The 16,855-nt window shown below is 45.8% G+C and overlaps 1 protein-coding gene across 6 annotated transcripts in view; it reads left to right on the forward strand.

Annotated features, from left to right (window-relative positions):
• NUSAP1 (nucleolar and spindle associated protein 1) overlaps positions 1 to 16,855 on the forward strand; it is a 45,727-nt gene that overhangs the window by 24,753 nt on the left and 4,119 nt on the right. For 3 of the 6 annotated variants that reach the window (XM_008016951.3, XM_008016949.3, XM_008016947.3), the window contains exons 7-9: positions 6,743 to 6,930; positions 10,316 to 10,416; positions 14,495 to 14,611. In XM_008016951.3, coding sequence (XP_008015142.3) covers positions 6,743 to 6,930; positions 10,316 to 10,416; positions 14,495 to 14,611 — 406 coding nt within the window. The remainder of the gene's footprint in view (positions 1 to 6,742; positions 6,931 to 10,315; positions 10,417 to 14,494; positions 14,612 to 16,855) is intronic. The other 3 variants (XM_038009848.2, XM_008016950.3, XM_008016948.3) reach the window with 1 other exon arrangement.

Raw genomic sequence — 16,855 nt, forward strand, 5'->3', positions numbered from 1 at the left:
TAGCAGGGGTTGGCACACGCCTGTAATCCCAGCTACTCAGGAGGCTGAGGCAGGAGAATCACTTGAACCAGGAGGCCAAGGTTACAGTGAGCCAAGATCACGCCACTGTGCTCCAGCCTGGGTGACAGAGTGAGACTCTGTCTGAAAAAACAGAAAACAGTGAATCCTCACTATGAGAAACTATTTCCAAAATGGCAATGTCATTCTACTTTCCATATTCAGATGTTTTGCCTATTACTTTCATTGAGGATGAACCAACTTATGGCTGAAGCCGTCTTCTCTCCCTTGTCCCTTTTGTAAAGAAAAATGGGTGATTAATAGTGGCAAACCTGAAGGGTTCCTGTGGTAACAGCTCCCTCTAGGGCTTTCAGTCCAGGTCCCACAGGACTCAAAGCCTCCTCAAAGTAAGAGAAGGTGATAAAGTCAACTCTGAGACTGAGCAGAGTAGTGAGTTAATAACATTCTAGCAAATTGATGTTATTGGTATCTGGTGTTAAGGCAATGCCGAAGGGAGAGCAACAAACACATTTTAAAATATTGATTGATTTATGTATTTTTCTCATAAAGTCAGGGTCTCCCTGTGATGCCCAGGCTCTCCTTGAACGCCTAGGCTCAAGTGATCCTCCCACCTCAGCCTCCCAAAGTGCTGGGATTACAAGTGTGAGCCACCAGATTATATTTATTTCTATTCGCTGTATTTAATTCTTAACCCCATGTTTATGTTACATAACTTCCCTATTTCTTAAAAATAATTTAAGGCCTATTCTCAAAATAATTTAAGTTTATGGTATTAAATGTAAAATAGTATAGTCAATTTAAAAGCACTGTTAGTGGGTACAGTATTGATTACCATCAGTCTCTCAGCTGGGTTTAAGTTTTCTGGCAGCTAGGGCCAAGAGGAAAACTCACTGGGTGATAAGTTGTAAATAATTTTATTTAAGTACCTAAGCTTCTTGGTGAGAAGCTTAATTGAAATAATAAACATTCATTTTAACAATGTAAAACCGCTGTTACAACTTTTTTTTTTTTTTTTTTTTGAGAGACAGAATTTTGCTCTTGTTGCCCAGGCTGGAGGGCAATGGTACGGTCTCAGCTCACTGCAACCACCTCCGCCTTCCTAATTCAAGCGATTCTCCTGCCTTAGCCTCCCCAGTAGCTGAGATTACAGGCACCCGCCACCACACCCAGCTAATTTTTATATTTTTAGTAGAGATGGGATTTCATTATGTTTGGCCAGGCTGGTCTCGAACTCCTGACCTTAGGTGATCAACCCACCTCCCAAAGTGCTGGTATTACAGGCATGAGCCACTGCTCCCATCCTCACTGTTACCACATTTGAAGGCACTGTTTATCAAACTTTTTTTTTTTTTTTTTTTTTTGAGATGCAGTCTCACTCTGTCACCCAGGCTGGAGTGCAGTGGTGCCATCTTAGCTAAACCTCTGCCTCCCGGGTGCAACAGATTCTTTTGCCTCAGCCTACCAAGTAGTTGGGTTACAGGTGCCCACCACCACACCCGGCTAATATTTGTATTTGTAGTTTTATTTATTTATTTTTTTAGACAGAATCTCATTGTGTTGCCCAGGCTGGAATGCAGTGACACAATCTCGGCTCACTGCAAACTCTGCCTCCTGGATTCAAGTGATTCTCCCACCTCAGCCTCCCAAGTACCTGGGATTACAGGCGACCATCACCACGCCCAGCCAATTTTTGTTTGTTAGTTTGTTTTGACACAGAGTTTCACTCTTGTTGCCCAGGCTAGAGTGCAATGGTGCAATCTTGGCTCACCGCAACCTCCACCTCCCAGGTTCAAGCGATTCTCCTGCCTCAGCCTCCTGAGTAGCTGGAATTATAGGCGCTCGCCATCATGCCTGGCTAATTTTTTGTATTTTTAGTAGAGATGGGGTTTCACTATGTTGGCCAGGCTGGTCTTGAACTTGTGACCTTGTGATCCACCCACCTCAGCCTCCCAAAGTGCTGGGATCACAGGCATGAGCCATGTCCCCCAGCCCCTGCTACTTTTTGTATTTTTAGTAGAGACAGGATTTCACCATGCTGGCCAGGCTGGTCTCGAACTCCTGACTTCAGGTGATCCACCCACCTCGGCCTCCCAAAGTGCTGGGATTTCAGGCATGAGCCACTGCTCCTGTCCTCACTGTTACCACATTTGAGCATTTGAGGGCATTGTTTATCAGTCTTTTTTTTTTTTTTTTTTTTTTTTTTTTTGAGACAAGTGTCACTCTGTCACCTAGGCTGGAGTGTAGTGGTGCGATCTTGGCTTACTGCAACCTGCACCTCCCGGGTTTGACAGATTTCACCAGCACTGCAAAACCCTGTCTCTACTAAAAATACAAAAAATACCCAGCCGTGGTGGTGAGCACCTGTACTCCCAGCTACTCAGGAGGCTGAGACAGGAGAATCACTTGAACCCAGGAGGCGGAGGTTGCAGTGGGTGGAGGTCATACTATTGCACTCCAGCCTGGGCAACAGATCAAGACTCCATCTCAAAAAAACAAAAAAAATAGGCCGGGCATGGTGGCACACACCTGTAATCCCAGCAATTTGGGAGGCTGAGGCAGGCGGATCACCTGAGTTCAGTGGTTTGAGACCAGCCTCACCAACATGGAGAATCCCCGTCTCTACTAAAAATACAAAATTATCTTGGCATGGTGGTGCATGCCTGTAATCCCAGCTACTCGGGAGGCTGAGGTAGGAGAATTGCTTGAACCCGGGAGTCAGAGGTTGCAGTAAGCTGAGATCATGCTATTGCACTCCAGCCTGGGCAACAAGAGTGAAATTCCATCTCAGAAAAAATAATAAATTTACTTTAATTTAATTTAAAAAAGCTTTCAGCCAGTCACAGTGGCTCACACCTGTCAATCGAGAACTTTGGGAGGGTGAGGCCGAAGGATCACATGAACCCTGGTGTTCAAGACCAACCTGGGCAATACAGTGAGACTCCATCTCTAAAGAAAAAAAAAAGTCAAGCTGCTGCTTTGTATATTTTGTAATATGGATGACATAATTTTCTAAGTAAAAGTTAAGAACAGAGCAAGAGGCTGGGCGCAGTGGCTCACGCCTGTAATCCCAGCACTTTGGGAGGCCGAGGCGGGTGGATCACAAGGTCAGGAGATCGAGACCATCCTGGCTAACACAGTGAAACCCCGTCTCTACTAAAAATACAAAAAAAAATTAGCCGGGCGCAGTGGCGGGCGACTGTAGTCCCAGCTACTTGGGAGGCTGAGGCAAGAGAATGGCGTAAACCCGGGAGGCGGAGCTTGCAGTGAGCCGAGATCACGCCACTGTACTCCAGCCTGGGCGACAGAGCGAGACTCCGTCTCAAAAAATAAAAAAAGAACAGAGCGGCCGGGCGCGGTGGCTCACGCCTGTAATCCCAGCACTTTGGGAGGCCGAGGCGGGCGGATCACGAGGTCAGGAGATCGAGACCATCCTGGCTAACACGGTGAAACCCCGTCTCTACTAAAAATGCAAAAAATTAGCCGGGCGAGGTGGCGGGCGCCTGTAGTCCCGGCTACCCGGGAGGCTGAGGCAGGAGAATGGCGTGAACCCGGGAGGCGGAGCTTGCAGTGAGCCGAGATCGCGCCACTGCACTCCAGCCTGGGCGACTGAGCCAGACTCCGTCTCAAAAAAAAAAAAAAAAAAAAAGAACAGAGCAAGAACAACTGTCTCAACCATAAACTTTGAGAATTACCCTAGAAGATGTGTTGAATAAACGAATAGTTTATCTTACTTTTTAGTATAACTCCAGCCTGGTAGACCCATCTGAATGAGTTTAGTTCTAAAATAACACTGTTCACCCTGAATGTTTAAGGAATTGGCCTATCAGATGTATAACTTGGTATGATCTCTTTGGAGACTAGAGAATAAAAAAAACCAATTACAATAACTTCACCATACCTGAGATGAAGTTGCTCTTGGCACATTTGGGGCTTGATCGTTTGGATGGTGATGGACAATAATAAGCAGATATCCTAAAGAGAATCATTCTGGCCATGACAGCCTCTCTTTGACTTTCATGATAACAGAAGGCAGACTTGTTTGATCTAGTTGTCAAATGGCCTATAAAAAGATCAGAAAACTATCTGGGTGTGGTGGCTCATGCCTATAATCCCACCTACTTGGGAGGCTGAGGTCAGAGGGTTGCTTGAGCCCAGGAGTCAAAGACCAGACTGGGCAACATAGCACAACCCCATCTCAAATAAACAAACACCTACATACCTACATTTAATTAATTTATTTTAATTAATTATTCTTTTTTTTTTTTTTTTGAGACGGAGGCTCGCTCTGTCGCCCAGGCTGGAGTGCAGTGGCCGGATCTCAGCTCACTGTAAGCTCCGCCTCCCGGGTTTACACCATTCTGCTGCCTCAGCCTCCTGAGTAGCTGGGACTACAGGCACCCGCCACCACACCTGGCTATTTTTTTGTACTTTTAGTAGAGACGGGGTTTCACCGTGTTAGCCAGGATGGTCTCGATCTCCGGACCTCGTGATGTGCCCATCTCGGCCTCCCAAAGTGCTGGGATTACAGGCTTGAGCCATCACGCCCAACCAATTATTCATTTATAATAAAAAGATCGAAAACTTGTATTCCAAGGTACCTTATGTTGTTATAAATCTCTATACTTTATAATTGTCTATTTTTATACAGTTTTGCTTTTTCTCAATTTTTACTTATTTATCTATATTAATGGTATATATTATCTAATTATACATATATAATTTTTTTTCTTTTTTTTGAGACAGAGTCTCACCCTGTCACGCAGGTGGTAATTCAGTGATGCAGTGATGGTTCACTGCAGCCTCAACCTCCTGGGCTCAGGTGATCCTCACACCTCAGCCTCCTTAGTAGCTGGGACGATAGTCATGCACTACTACACCCGGCTATTTTTCAGTGTGTTGCAGAGACAGCCCTCACTGTGTTGTCCAGGCTGGTCTCAAACTCCTAGGCTCAAGCACTCCTCCCTCTTCTGCCTCTCAAAGTACTGGGATAACAGGCATGAGCCACCAGATTATATTTATTTCTCGTCCCTGTATTTAATTCTTAACCAACATTTTTACTTTTCTAAATATTAATTTCAGTTGTCATATCTCAGTTGACAGGTAATAAAGTTAATTTTTTCTGCTTGCAACGGATCTTAGACCAATGATAATAAGATATTCAATTACTCTTTGTGCCTTGACAGTATCTAAGAAAGATACCCTCAGTGAAACCCTTCAAGCATTTGTTTCCTTCCCTCTTTTTGTTTTTTGTTTTAAAGGACTTAAAAAAGCTATTGTTTGGGGATAGAGGGAGAGGGTGGAATTATTTGTAGATTCCACATGTTAAATATATAGTAAGTTCTTTAAGTTTGTTTTTATAGAGACAAGATCTCCTAACGTTGCCCAGGCTGGTCATGAACTCCTGGGCTTAAGCGATCCTCCTGCCTCAGCCTCCCAAAGTGCTGAGATTGCAGGATGTGAGCCACTGCACCTGGCCTAAGTTTATATTTAATAAACTGTATATAACGTCTCAAAGCTTCTGTATTTCCAAAATAATCTTTTTTCCCCCCTTTTTGACTACAAAGGACTGTTTTTCTACATTATGTCTCTAGTTAGAAAATGTCTGGCTAGGCTGGGCATGGTGGCTCACGCCTGTAATCCTGGCAGTTTGGGAGGCTGAGACAGGCAGATCACAAGGTCAGCAGTTCAAGACCAGCCTGGCCAACATAGTGAAACCCCGTTTCTACTAAAAATACAAAAATTAGCCAAGTGTGGTGGCAGACACCTGTAGTCCTAGCTACTTGGGAGGCTGAGGCAGAAGAATTGCTTGAACCTGAGAGGTGGAAGTTGCAGTGAGCTGAGACTGTGCCATTGCACTCCAGCCTGGGTGAAAGAAACAGACTCCGTCTCAAAAAGAAAAGAAAACAAAATGCCTAGATAGCTGGGCACAGTGGCTCATGCCTGTAATCCAAACACTTTGGGAGACTAAGGCAGGCAGATCACTTGAGGTCAGGCATTTGAGACCAGCCTGGCCAACATGGCAACATCCTGTCTCTAAAAATACAAAAATTAGCTGGGCATGGTGGCAGGTGCCTATAATCTCAGCTACTCAGAAGGCTAAGGTGGGAGGATTGCTTGAACCTGGAAGGTGGAGATTGCAGTGAACCCATATCGTGCCACTGCACTTCAGCCTGGGCAACAAAGCCAGACTCTCTCAAATTTAAAAAAAAAAAGAAAGAAAATGCCTGGGTCCATAGCAGCTGGGAAAGAATTTCTTGTAACTCATTACTCAGCCACAACCGGAAATTGCTCTTTATAGCAGAATCCTCATAGCGATAAATGGCAGGTAACTGTGGAGCCAGCCAGACAGGTAGAATAGGATGAGGTGAGGTAGAGGGGAAGGGAAAGATTCCAAATGGAGTTACAAATGAGGAATGAAACAGGGATAAATGGAAATGCTCTTCTGAACTTTGCCTAGCAGACAATACTGTATCAGAGGCCAAGCCTTTTTTTTTTTTTGAGATGTCATCTCACTCTGTTGCCAGGCTGGAGTGTAATGGCATGAACTCGGCTCACTGCAACCTCCACCTCCCGGGTTCAAGTGATTCTCTTGCCTCAGCCCCCTGAGTAGCTGGGACTACAGGCGTGTGCCATGATGCTCAGCTAATTTTTATATTTTGAGTAGAGAAGGGGTTTCACCATGTTGGAGAGGCCAAGCTTTTAAAATGGTGCATTTTCTCTTCAGCAGCATCCCATCAATAAGAGAGGGGTCAGGACTCCAGTACCTCCAAGAGGAAGACTCTCTGTGGCTTCTACTCCCATCGGCCAACGACACTCGCAAGGCCAGTCTTGTGGCCCTGCAAGTCAGAGTACCTTGGGTCTGAAGGGGTCACTCAAGCGCTCTGCTATCTCTGCAGCTAAAACAGGTGTCAGGTAAAGAAATCACTTCAAAATGTATCATGAACAAGATTTTACATGGATCATATAAAATAAATTTTTTTAATTGGCAAATAATATTCGTACATACCCATGGGGGTACGTAGTGATGTTTCCTTTTTTTTTGAGACAGAGTTGCGCTCTGTTTCCCAGGTTGGAGTGCAGTGGCGCGATCTCAGCTCACTGCAACCTCCGCCTCCCGGGTTCAAGCGATTCTCCTGCCTCAGCCTCCCGAGTAGCTGGGACTACAGGTATGTGTCACCATGCCCGGCTAATTTTTTGTATTTTTAGCAGAGATGGGCTTTCATCATGTTAGCCAGGATGGTTTCAATCTCCTGACCTCACGATCCACCCACCTCAGCCTCCCAAAGTGCTGGTATTACAGGCGTGAGCCACCACGCCCGGCCCATAGTGATGTTTTAATACATATATTGTATGGTAGTCAGATCAGGGTAATTAGCATATTCATCATCTCAAACAGTTATCATTTCTTTATATTTAGTATCCTCCTTCTAGCTATTTGAAACCACCATGCCCAGCTAATTTTGCAAGGTCTCACTATGTTGTCCAGTCTGGTCTTGAACTCTTGGGCTCAAGTGACCCTCCCGCCTTGGCCAACCAAAGTGCTGGGATTACAAACATGCAATTGCACCAGCCTTTCTTTTTTTTTTTTCCCAGATGGAGTCTAACTCCATTGCCCAGGACTGCAGTGGCGAGATCTTGACTCACTGTAATCTCCTCCTCCCAGGTTCAAGCGATTCTCAGCCTCCCAAGTAGCTGGGACTACAGGCACGTACCACCACAACCGGCTAAGTTTTCATTTTTAGTAGAGACAGGGTTTCACCATGTTGGCCAGGCTGGTCTCAAACTCCTGACCTCAGGTGATCCACCTGCCTCAGCCTCCCAAAGTGCTGGAATTACAGGCACGAGCCACAGCACCTGGGCGCACCCGGGTATACATACCTCTTAAATTTCTCATTCAAATCATGAATTGTTTTCCTGATTTCATTGACTTGTCTGTATTATTTTGTGTGTCTCACGGAGTTGCCCTAAGATTATTATTTTGAATTCTTTTTCTGGTATTTCATATATTTCCCTATGAATTGGGTTATTGGAGAATTACCATTTTTCTTTGGAGGTGACTTGTTTCCCTACATTTTCATGGTTTATGTGTCCTTGCATTGATTTCTACACATCTGTTAGGAAAGTGACCTCTTCCAATTTTATAGAGGAGGTTTCATAGGGAAGAACATACTCATATGAATAGGTCTTGGGGTGTCAGTTAAGTGGGGTATGTTGGCCTTGGTTCTAAGTGGGCACAGGAATATAGTCTCTGTGTAGTTTCTCCAGCTGTAGTGCATTTGAGTGGCATTTGTAAGTCAGTAGCCTAGGCTAAGAGAGTTGGTGGTGATGGTGGCTTTGCCAGGTTTGGGACCATGGGGCTGTTTCTCAGCCCTGGTATGCAGTTGCATGGCTGCTGGGCTGACCTTGGGGCATATCTACCAGAGGCTGCTTACAACACTGCCTCGCAGGCCCTTACTAGGAGTACAGGGGCATTGGGCAGGTCAGGGGCTTCTCCGCAGGGGTGAGGCATCTCACAGCTGTTTCTCAGGCCCTAGCCACAGGCATATAGCCACTCAGTCAGCACCAGAGTACTCCCAAAGTACTGGGATTATAGGTGTGAACCATCTCACCCAGCCTGCCCATGTTTTAATCAGTTTTCTTTTCCTGTTCCTCCAATGTAGTTTTTAAAACTTAAAAACTTTAAAACTTAAAACTTAAGTTTAGAAGTCTATTTATTGAATTAGCTTGGAATATGAAGTACCTATAATTGGTAGTTCTGATTTCATTTAAGAACACCATGGCCCAGGAGCGGTGGCTTATGCCTGTAATCCCAGCACTTTGGGAGCCCGAGTCGGGTGGATCACCTGAGGTCAGGAGTTCAAGACCAACCATGACCAACATGGTGAAACCTCGTCTGTACTAAAAATACAAAATTATCTGGGCATGGTGGTGCACACCTGTAATCCCAGCTGCTTCGGAGGCTGAGGCAGGAGAATCGCATGAACCCAGGAGGTGGAGGTTGCAGTGAGCCAAGATCATACCATTGCACTCCAGCCTGGGCGATAGAGTGAAACATCGTCTCAAAAAAAAAAGAACACCATGGTCAGAGGGTTGGCCCTTCACTGCAATGTACAGGTGGGTCTGGCCTTCACACCATAAGATACCATTAATTGAATGAAGGCTCATTGTTATTTCATGAACCATTAAGAAAAATCAGACTAGGCTTGGTGGCTCACGCCTATAATCCCAGCACTTTGGGAGGCCAAGGCAGGCAGATCACAAGGTCAGGAGTTCAAGACCAGCCTGGCCAACATAGTGAAACCCCATCTGCACTAAAAATACAAAATTAGCCAGGCGTGGTGGTACATGCCTGTAATCCCAGCTACTGGGGAGGCTGAGGCAGTAGAATCACTTGAACCTGGGAGGCAGAGGTTGCAGTAAGCCAAGATTGCACCATTGCACTCCAACCTGGGCGACAGAGTGAAACTCCATCTCAAAAAAAAAAAAAAAAAAAAATTAGCCAGGCACAGTGGCACATACCCATAGTCCCAGCTACTCGGGAGGCTGAGGCAGGAGGATGGCTTGAACCTAGGAGGCAGAGGTTGTAATGAGCTGAGATCACACCACTGCACTCCATCCAGCCTGGGTGACAGAGCCAGAACCTGTCTCAAGAAAAAACCCTACCAATCAACTACTGACATCTTATGAATTGTAAAAACACATCCCAATTTCAGAGATGTTAAAATGTAGAAAAAATACTATCAGTGAATCAATCAAATACATTTGTGGCAATTTGCCATATGTAAAGAATGGTAAAGAATGGGTTTATTTCTCTACCACTCAAATGAATGACATTCTTTTAGGAAGATACAAGACCTGTTCTCACCACTCATCTAGCCTAGCAGTCTTCTGCTCCCTGTGACTTCCCCTCACAAGGAGGAGGAGGAGGAGGAGGAGGAGGAGGAGGAGGAGGAAAGAGGAGAGGGGAAGGAGGAGGAAGAAGAAGAAGAAGAAGGGGAGTTTTTGGCTTGCCTCTTGGACTATAATGAGACCTCCAGGCCTATTCCTCCAGCACCATCACAGGGAGAGCAGAAAAGACAAGAACATATTTTACAAATAACGTTAGTTGATATGTGATTTACTTTAGCATTAGCCTTTTAGGAATATGTCTCTTCTGCAAAAGAGGTTCATTCCTATGACAAGTATTAATTGAGGCCCTTTTCACTGCTTGCTGATAGGCAAGTGGTTTTATTTATAAGCTGGACACAAGTTACTCTTGCCACAGTACTCATGTCTTGTACTCTGCTGTCCTATTTAGGTTTTCAGCTGCTACTAAAGATAATGAGCATAAGCGTTCACTGACCAAGACTCCAGCCAGAAAGTCTGCACATGTGACCGTGTCTGGGGGCACCCCAAAAGGTGAGGCTGTGCTTGGGACACACAAAGACCACCAAGGGGAATTCTGCTGCTGGTAAAAAATAAATAAATAAATAAATCTGCTTCATTTTTAAGCCATGTAACTTCCCAAAATGATCAGGTGTATCTGTTTTCTTTTTTTCTTTTTCTTTTTTTTGAGATGGGAGTTTCACTTTTGTCACGCAGGCTAGAGAGCAATGGCGCGATCTTGGCTCACTGCAGCCTCTGCCTCCCAGGTTCAAGCAATTCTCCTGCCTCAGTCTCCTGAGTAGCTGGGATTACAGACATGCACCACCACACTCAGCTAATTTTGTATATTTAATAGAAACGGTTTCGCCATGTTGGTCAGGCTGGTCTCAAACTGCTGACCTCAGGTGATCCGCCCTCCTCGGCCTCCCAAAGTGCTGGGATAACAAGAGTGAGCCACTGCACCCGTCCTGTATCTGTTTCCTTAAACCCTTTCCATTTCTATAAAATCAAAAACAAAAATTTTACCATAGTATATTTTTCATTGTGTACTAGTGAGGGAAATGCCAGGGACATAAGCAAAAACCAGATATCTGCCTGAGAGCTCCATCTAGTCCTAAAATGGTGACCCTCCAGGAAGGGCACTGTGCCCCTTGTGGGACTCAGGGATTTGGAGGACGAGCACAGTATTCATTACAGCCTCAGATTGGTCCTAGAGGACTCTGACACTAACAGGATCCCAGACCACAGACTTCATGTTTCAAGATTCAACCATGTTGACTCATTTTCACTGTGTTTTTCAGTGGTATGGGTATATGTCAGTTTATCTATTTTACTATTCATGAACATGTGGGTGGTTCCAGCTTTCATTATTATATGTGATGTTGCTATGAATACTCTTAAACATGTCTCCTGTACATCTGCAAGAGTTTCCCTAGACCTAGGAGCAGAGCAGCTGGATTGGAAAATATGCAGATATTTACTGTCTTGGATGAATTGTACCAATCTATGCTTCCAGCAGCAGTGTATGGCAGCCCCTTATCCTACTCCCTGTCAGCATTTGATATTGATACAGTCGGATAGCTTGAACACAGGGTTTTGTGCTTTTTTTAACTGGGTGATCTTAGATCCTGATTGCTGTTTCACAGATGTAGGCAAGGGTTCACATCTGGCAATGACCTGTGGCTTCCCCCTGTGAAAAGAAAGGATTGGCCGGACACAGTGTCTCTTGCCTGCAATCCCAGCACTTTGGGAGGCCTAGGTGGATGGATCACTTGAGGTCAGGATTTTGAGACCAGCCTGGCCAACATGGTGAAATCCTATCTCTACTAAAAATACAAAAATTAGCCAGGCGTGGTGGCATGCATCTATCATCCCAGCTACTCAAGAGGCTGAGGTAGGAGAATCGCTTGTACCAGGAAGCAGAGGTTGCAGTGAGCCGAGATTGTGCTACTGTACTCCAGCCAGCCGGGGCAATACAGTGAGACCCTGTCTCAAAAAGAAGAAAAAAAAGAGAGAGAAAGGATTAACTGATGGCCAACTGTAGCAAAAAGGCTAACTAAACTACACCATCCTTAGGCTGGGCATGGTGGCATGGAGATCAACCTGGCCAACATGGCAAAACCTCGTCTCTACTAAAATTACAAAAATTAGCCGGGCATGGTGGCACTTGCCTGTAATCTCAGCTGCTCGCTTGAGAATCACTTGAACCCAGGAGGCAGAGGTTGCACTGAGCCGAGATCACATCACTGCACTCCAGCCTGAGACACAGAGCAAGACTCCATCTCAAAAAAATAAAAGTAAACTATACCATCCTGGATATTTTTAGCTTCACAGTACAAAAATTCATATTCTTTTTTTTTTCTGAGATGGAGTCTCACTCTATCACCTACGCTGGAGTGCAGTGGCACCATCTCAGCTCACTGCAACCTCCGCCTCTTGGGTTCAAGCAATTCTTCTGCCTCAGTCCCCCGAGTAGCTGGGACTACAGGTGCCTGCCACCACGCCTGGCTAATTTTTGTATTTTTGGTAAAGATAGGGTGTCACCGTATTGGCCAGGTTGGTCTCGAACTCCTGACCTCGTGATCTGCCTGCCTCCGCCTCCCAAAGTGCTAGGATTACAGGCGTGAGCCACCGCGCCCAGCCAAAAATTAAAATTCTGAAGTGAAAAGAGCCCCTATTAATAATATTCCTGACTTTAAACAATCCTGCCTCAGCCTTCCAAAGTGCTGAGATTACAGGTGTGAGCCAACAGGCCATGAATCTTCTCAACTATGTGATTAGGTTCTTTTTATGTTTACTTATGTTAATGATAATACTATTAATAATATGTAATTTTTATGGGACTTATCAGAGAAATAAGCTGAAAAGTTACCGTTCTTTCTTTCAACAGAATTCTAAACTCCCATCTGATCTTAGGAAATGTCATGATATTCAGAACATTTACAAAGCTACGTAGCAAAGGAAACTAATCTCAATGCTTAGCTTTCCTCAATTATTGTTTTCTTCTCTTTTCTCCATTTTAACCCTTATTTCAGACTCTTTCATCTATTTCAGACAATCTATTCATGTAGATTGTCTTAGTCCTTTGGGGCTGCTATTATATAACAAAGCACCGAAGACTGTGTCTTATAAACAGCAGGAATTTCTCTCTCGTAGTTCTGGAGGCTGGATGAGGGCAGATCAGGGCACTAGCATGGTTCTGGTGAGGGCTCTCTTCCAGGCAGCAGACTACCAACTCCTCGTTGTATGCTTATGTGGCAGAAAGAGAGCTAGAGAAAATTCTATGGGTACCTGAATCCCATTCATGACCTATTTACCTCCCAAAGCCCTACTTCCTTACACCAGTCGTATTGACGGTCAGGATTTCAATATGAATTTGGGGTTGCAGGAGATACAAACATTCAAGCTATAACTTTTTTTTTTTTTTTTTTTTTTTTTTTGAGACAGAGTCTTACTCTGTTGCCAGGCTGGAGTGCTGTGGTGTGATCTCAGCTTGCTGCAACCTCCAACTTCCTGGTTCAAGGGATTCTCCTGCCTCAACCTCCTGAGTAGCTAGGATTATAGGCACGTGCCACCACACCTGGCTAATTTTTGTATTTTAGTAGAGACAGAGTTTCACTATGTTGGCCAGGATGGTCTCGATCTCCTGACCTCATGATCCACCTGCCTCAGCCTCCCAAAGTGCTGGGATTACAGGGTTGAGCCACTGCACCCGGCCTTTTTTTTTTTTTTTTTTTTTTTTTTTTTTTTTTTTTTTTTTTTTTGTGAGATGGAGTCTTGCCCTGTCGCCCAGACTGGAGTGCAATGGCACAGTCTCAGCTCACTGCAAGCTCCACCTCCCGGGTTCGAGTGATTCTCCTACCTCAGCCTCCCAAGTAGCTGGGATTACAGGCATGTGCCACCACACCTGACTAATTTTTTTTTTTTTTTTCTCTGAGATGGAGCCTTGCTCTGTCGCCAGGCTGGAGTGCAGTGGCACGATGTCGGCTCACTGCAACCTCTGCCTCCCGAGTTCAAGCGATTCCCCTGCCTCAGCCGAGTAGCTGGGACTACAGGCATGCACCACCACACCCAGCTAAGTTTTTTTTTTTTTTTTGAAACTGAGTTTCACTCTTGTTGCCCAAGCTGGAGTGCAATGGTACAATCTCAGCTCACTTCAACCTCCACTTTGTGGGTTCAAGCGATTCTCCTGCCTCAGCCTCCCGAGTAGCTAGGATTACAGGCATGCGCCACCACGCCAGCTAATTTTGTACTTTTAGTATAGACGGGGTTTCTCCATGTTGGTCAGGCTGGTCTTGAACTCCTGACCTCAGGTGATCCACCTGACTCGGCCTCCCAAAGTGCTGAGATTACAGGCGTGAGCCACCGCACTCCCAGATAATTTTTTGTATTTTAGTAGAGACAGGGTTTCACCATGTTGGTCAGAATGGTCTCAATCTCCTGACCTTGTGATCTGCCCACCTCAGCCTCCCAAAGTGCTGGGATTACAGGCGTGAGCCCCATGCCCAGCCTATAACATGTATTTTTAAGATTGAGAAGTAAGACTTTGATAAATGCTTTAACAGGTCTTTGTTTCTAATTAAGCTTTTGGGTTTCTTTGGTGTGTTTTTAGTTATTACCCCATTCAAGTTGACAACTGAGGCAACGCAGACTCCAGTCTCCAATAAGAAACCAGTGTTTGATCTTAAAGCAAGTTTGTCTCGTCCCCTCAACTATGAACCACACAAAGGTACGTGGGAGTGTTTTAAGCTACAGGGCCTATAAAATGCTTAAGATTTGTGGGATGCGGTGGCTCATGCCTACTAAAAATACAAAAATTAGCCAGGCGTGGTGGCGGGCACCTGTAATCCCAGCTGCTTGGGAGGCTGAGACAGGAGAATTGCTTGAACCTGTTAGGCGGAGGTTGCAGTGAGCCGAGACCGCGCCATTGCACTCCAGCCTGGGTAACAAGAGCGAAACTCCATCTAAAAATAAAAATAAAAAATGACAACTTAAGAATGAACAAATTCTGCAGCTGGGTACAGTGGCTCTCGCCTGTAATCCCAGCATTTCGGGAGGCTGAGGTGGGCAGATCACTTTAGTTTAGGAGTTTGAGATCAACCTGGCCAACATGGTGAAACCCTGTCTCTACTGAAAAAAAAAAAGAAAATTAGCCTGGCATGGTGGTGGCACATGTAATCCCAGCTACTTGGGAGGCTGAAGCAGGAGAATTGCTTGAACCTAGGAGGCAGAGGTTGCAGTGAGCCGAGATTGCACCACTGCACTCCAGCCTGGGTGTCACAGTGAGACCATGCCTCAAGAAAACAAAAACAGGCCGGGTGTGGTGGCTCACACCTGTAATCCCAGCACCTTGGGAGGCCAAGGCGGGTGAATCACGAGGTCAGGAGATCGAGACCATCCTGTCTAACATGGTGAAACCCCATCTCTACTAAAAATACAAAAATAAAATTAGCCGGGCATGGTGGCAGGCGCCTGCAGTCCCAGCTACTCGGGAGGCTGAGGAAGGAGAATGGCGTGAACCCGGGAGGTGGAGCTTGCAGTGAGCCAAGATCACACCACTGCACTCCAGCCTGGGGTACAGAGCAAGACTCCACCTCAAAAAAAAAAAAAAGAAAGAAAAGAAAAACAACTCTGCATCTAAAGTTGTGGAAAAAAAAAACGCTAGTGACCCAGTGGAAGCCATACATGACTACCTAGAATTCCTTTCCCCTGCCTCTGCTTCCACATAGACCGTGATTTAAAAGACTTTTCGTTAAACAATTAATAATTACTTGATTCAGCAGGGTGCAGTGGCTCATGGCTGTAATCCCAGCACTTTGGGAGGCACAGGCAAGAGGATGACTTGAGCCTGGGAGTTCAAGAGCAGCCTGGACAACTTAGCAAGACCCTATTGCTACCAAAAAATTTAAAAATTAGCTGGACATGGTGACACGTGCCTGTGATCCTAGCTACTCAGGAAGCTGGGATGTGAGGATTGCTTGAGCCAGGGAGGTTTGGGCTGCAGTAAGCCATGACTGTACCACTGCTTTCCAGCCTGGGCAACAGAGTGAAACCCTATCTCAATAAAAAAAGAAAAGCAGGACATAGAGCCATGTGTAGTAGTATGTATGCCTGTACTCCCAGCTATAGGGAAGGCTGAACTGGGAAGATCACTTGCAGCCAGGAGTTCAAGGCTGCAGTGTACGCTATGACTGTGCCTATAGAGAGCCACTGAAGCCCGTCTCGACTACTAAAAATACAATAATTAGCTGGGCATGGTGGTGCGTGCCTGTAGTCCCAGCTACTCGGGAGGCTGAGGTAGGAGAATTGCACGAACCCCAGAGGCAGAGGTTGCAGTGAGCCGAGATCGTGCCAGTACACTCCAGCCTGGGCAACACAGCAAGACTCCGTCTAAAAAATTTTTTTAAAAAAAGGCTGGGCGCGGTGGCTCACGCCTGTAATCTCAGCACTTTGGGAGGCCAAGGCGGGTGGATCACGAGGTCAGGAGATCGAGACCATCCTGGCTAACATGGTGAAACCCCGTCTCTGCTTAAAAAAAAAAAAAAAATACAAAAAACTAGCCAGGCGAGGTGGCGGGCGCCTGTAGTCCCAGCTACTCGGGAGGCTGAGGCAGGAGAATGACGTGAACCCAGGAGGTGGAGCTTGCAGTGAGCCCAGATCGCGCCACTGCACTCCAGCCTGGGCGACAGAGCGAGACTCTGTCTCAAAAAAAAAAAAAAAAAATTTAAAAAACAAAACAGGCCGGGCGCGGTGGCTCAAGCCTATAATCCCAGCACTTTGGGAGGCCGAGACGGGCGGATCACGAGGTCAGGAGAGCGAGACTATACTGGCTAACACAGTGAAACCCCGTCTCTACTAAAAAATACAAAAAACTAGCCGGGCGAGGTGGCAGGCGCCTGTAGTCCCAGCTACTAGGGAGGCTGAGGCAGGAGAATGGCGTAAACCCGGGAGGCGGAGCTTGCAGTGAGCTGAG

This window comes from Chlorocebus sabaeus, chromosome 26 (assembly GCF_047675955.1).
Source record: "Chlorocebus sabaeus isolate Y175 chromosome 26, mChlSab1.0.hap1, whole genome shotgun sequence".
In the NCBI taxonomy this organism is placed as follows: Eukaryota; Metazoa; Chordata; class Mammalia; order Primates; family Cercopithecidae; genus Chlorocebus; species Chlorocebus sabaeus.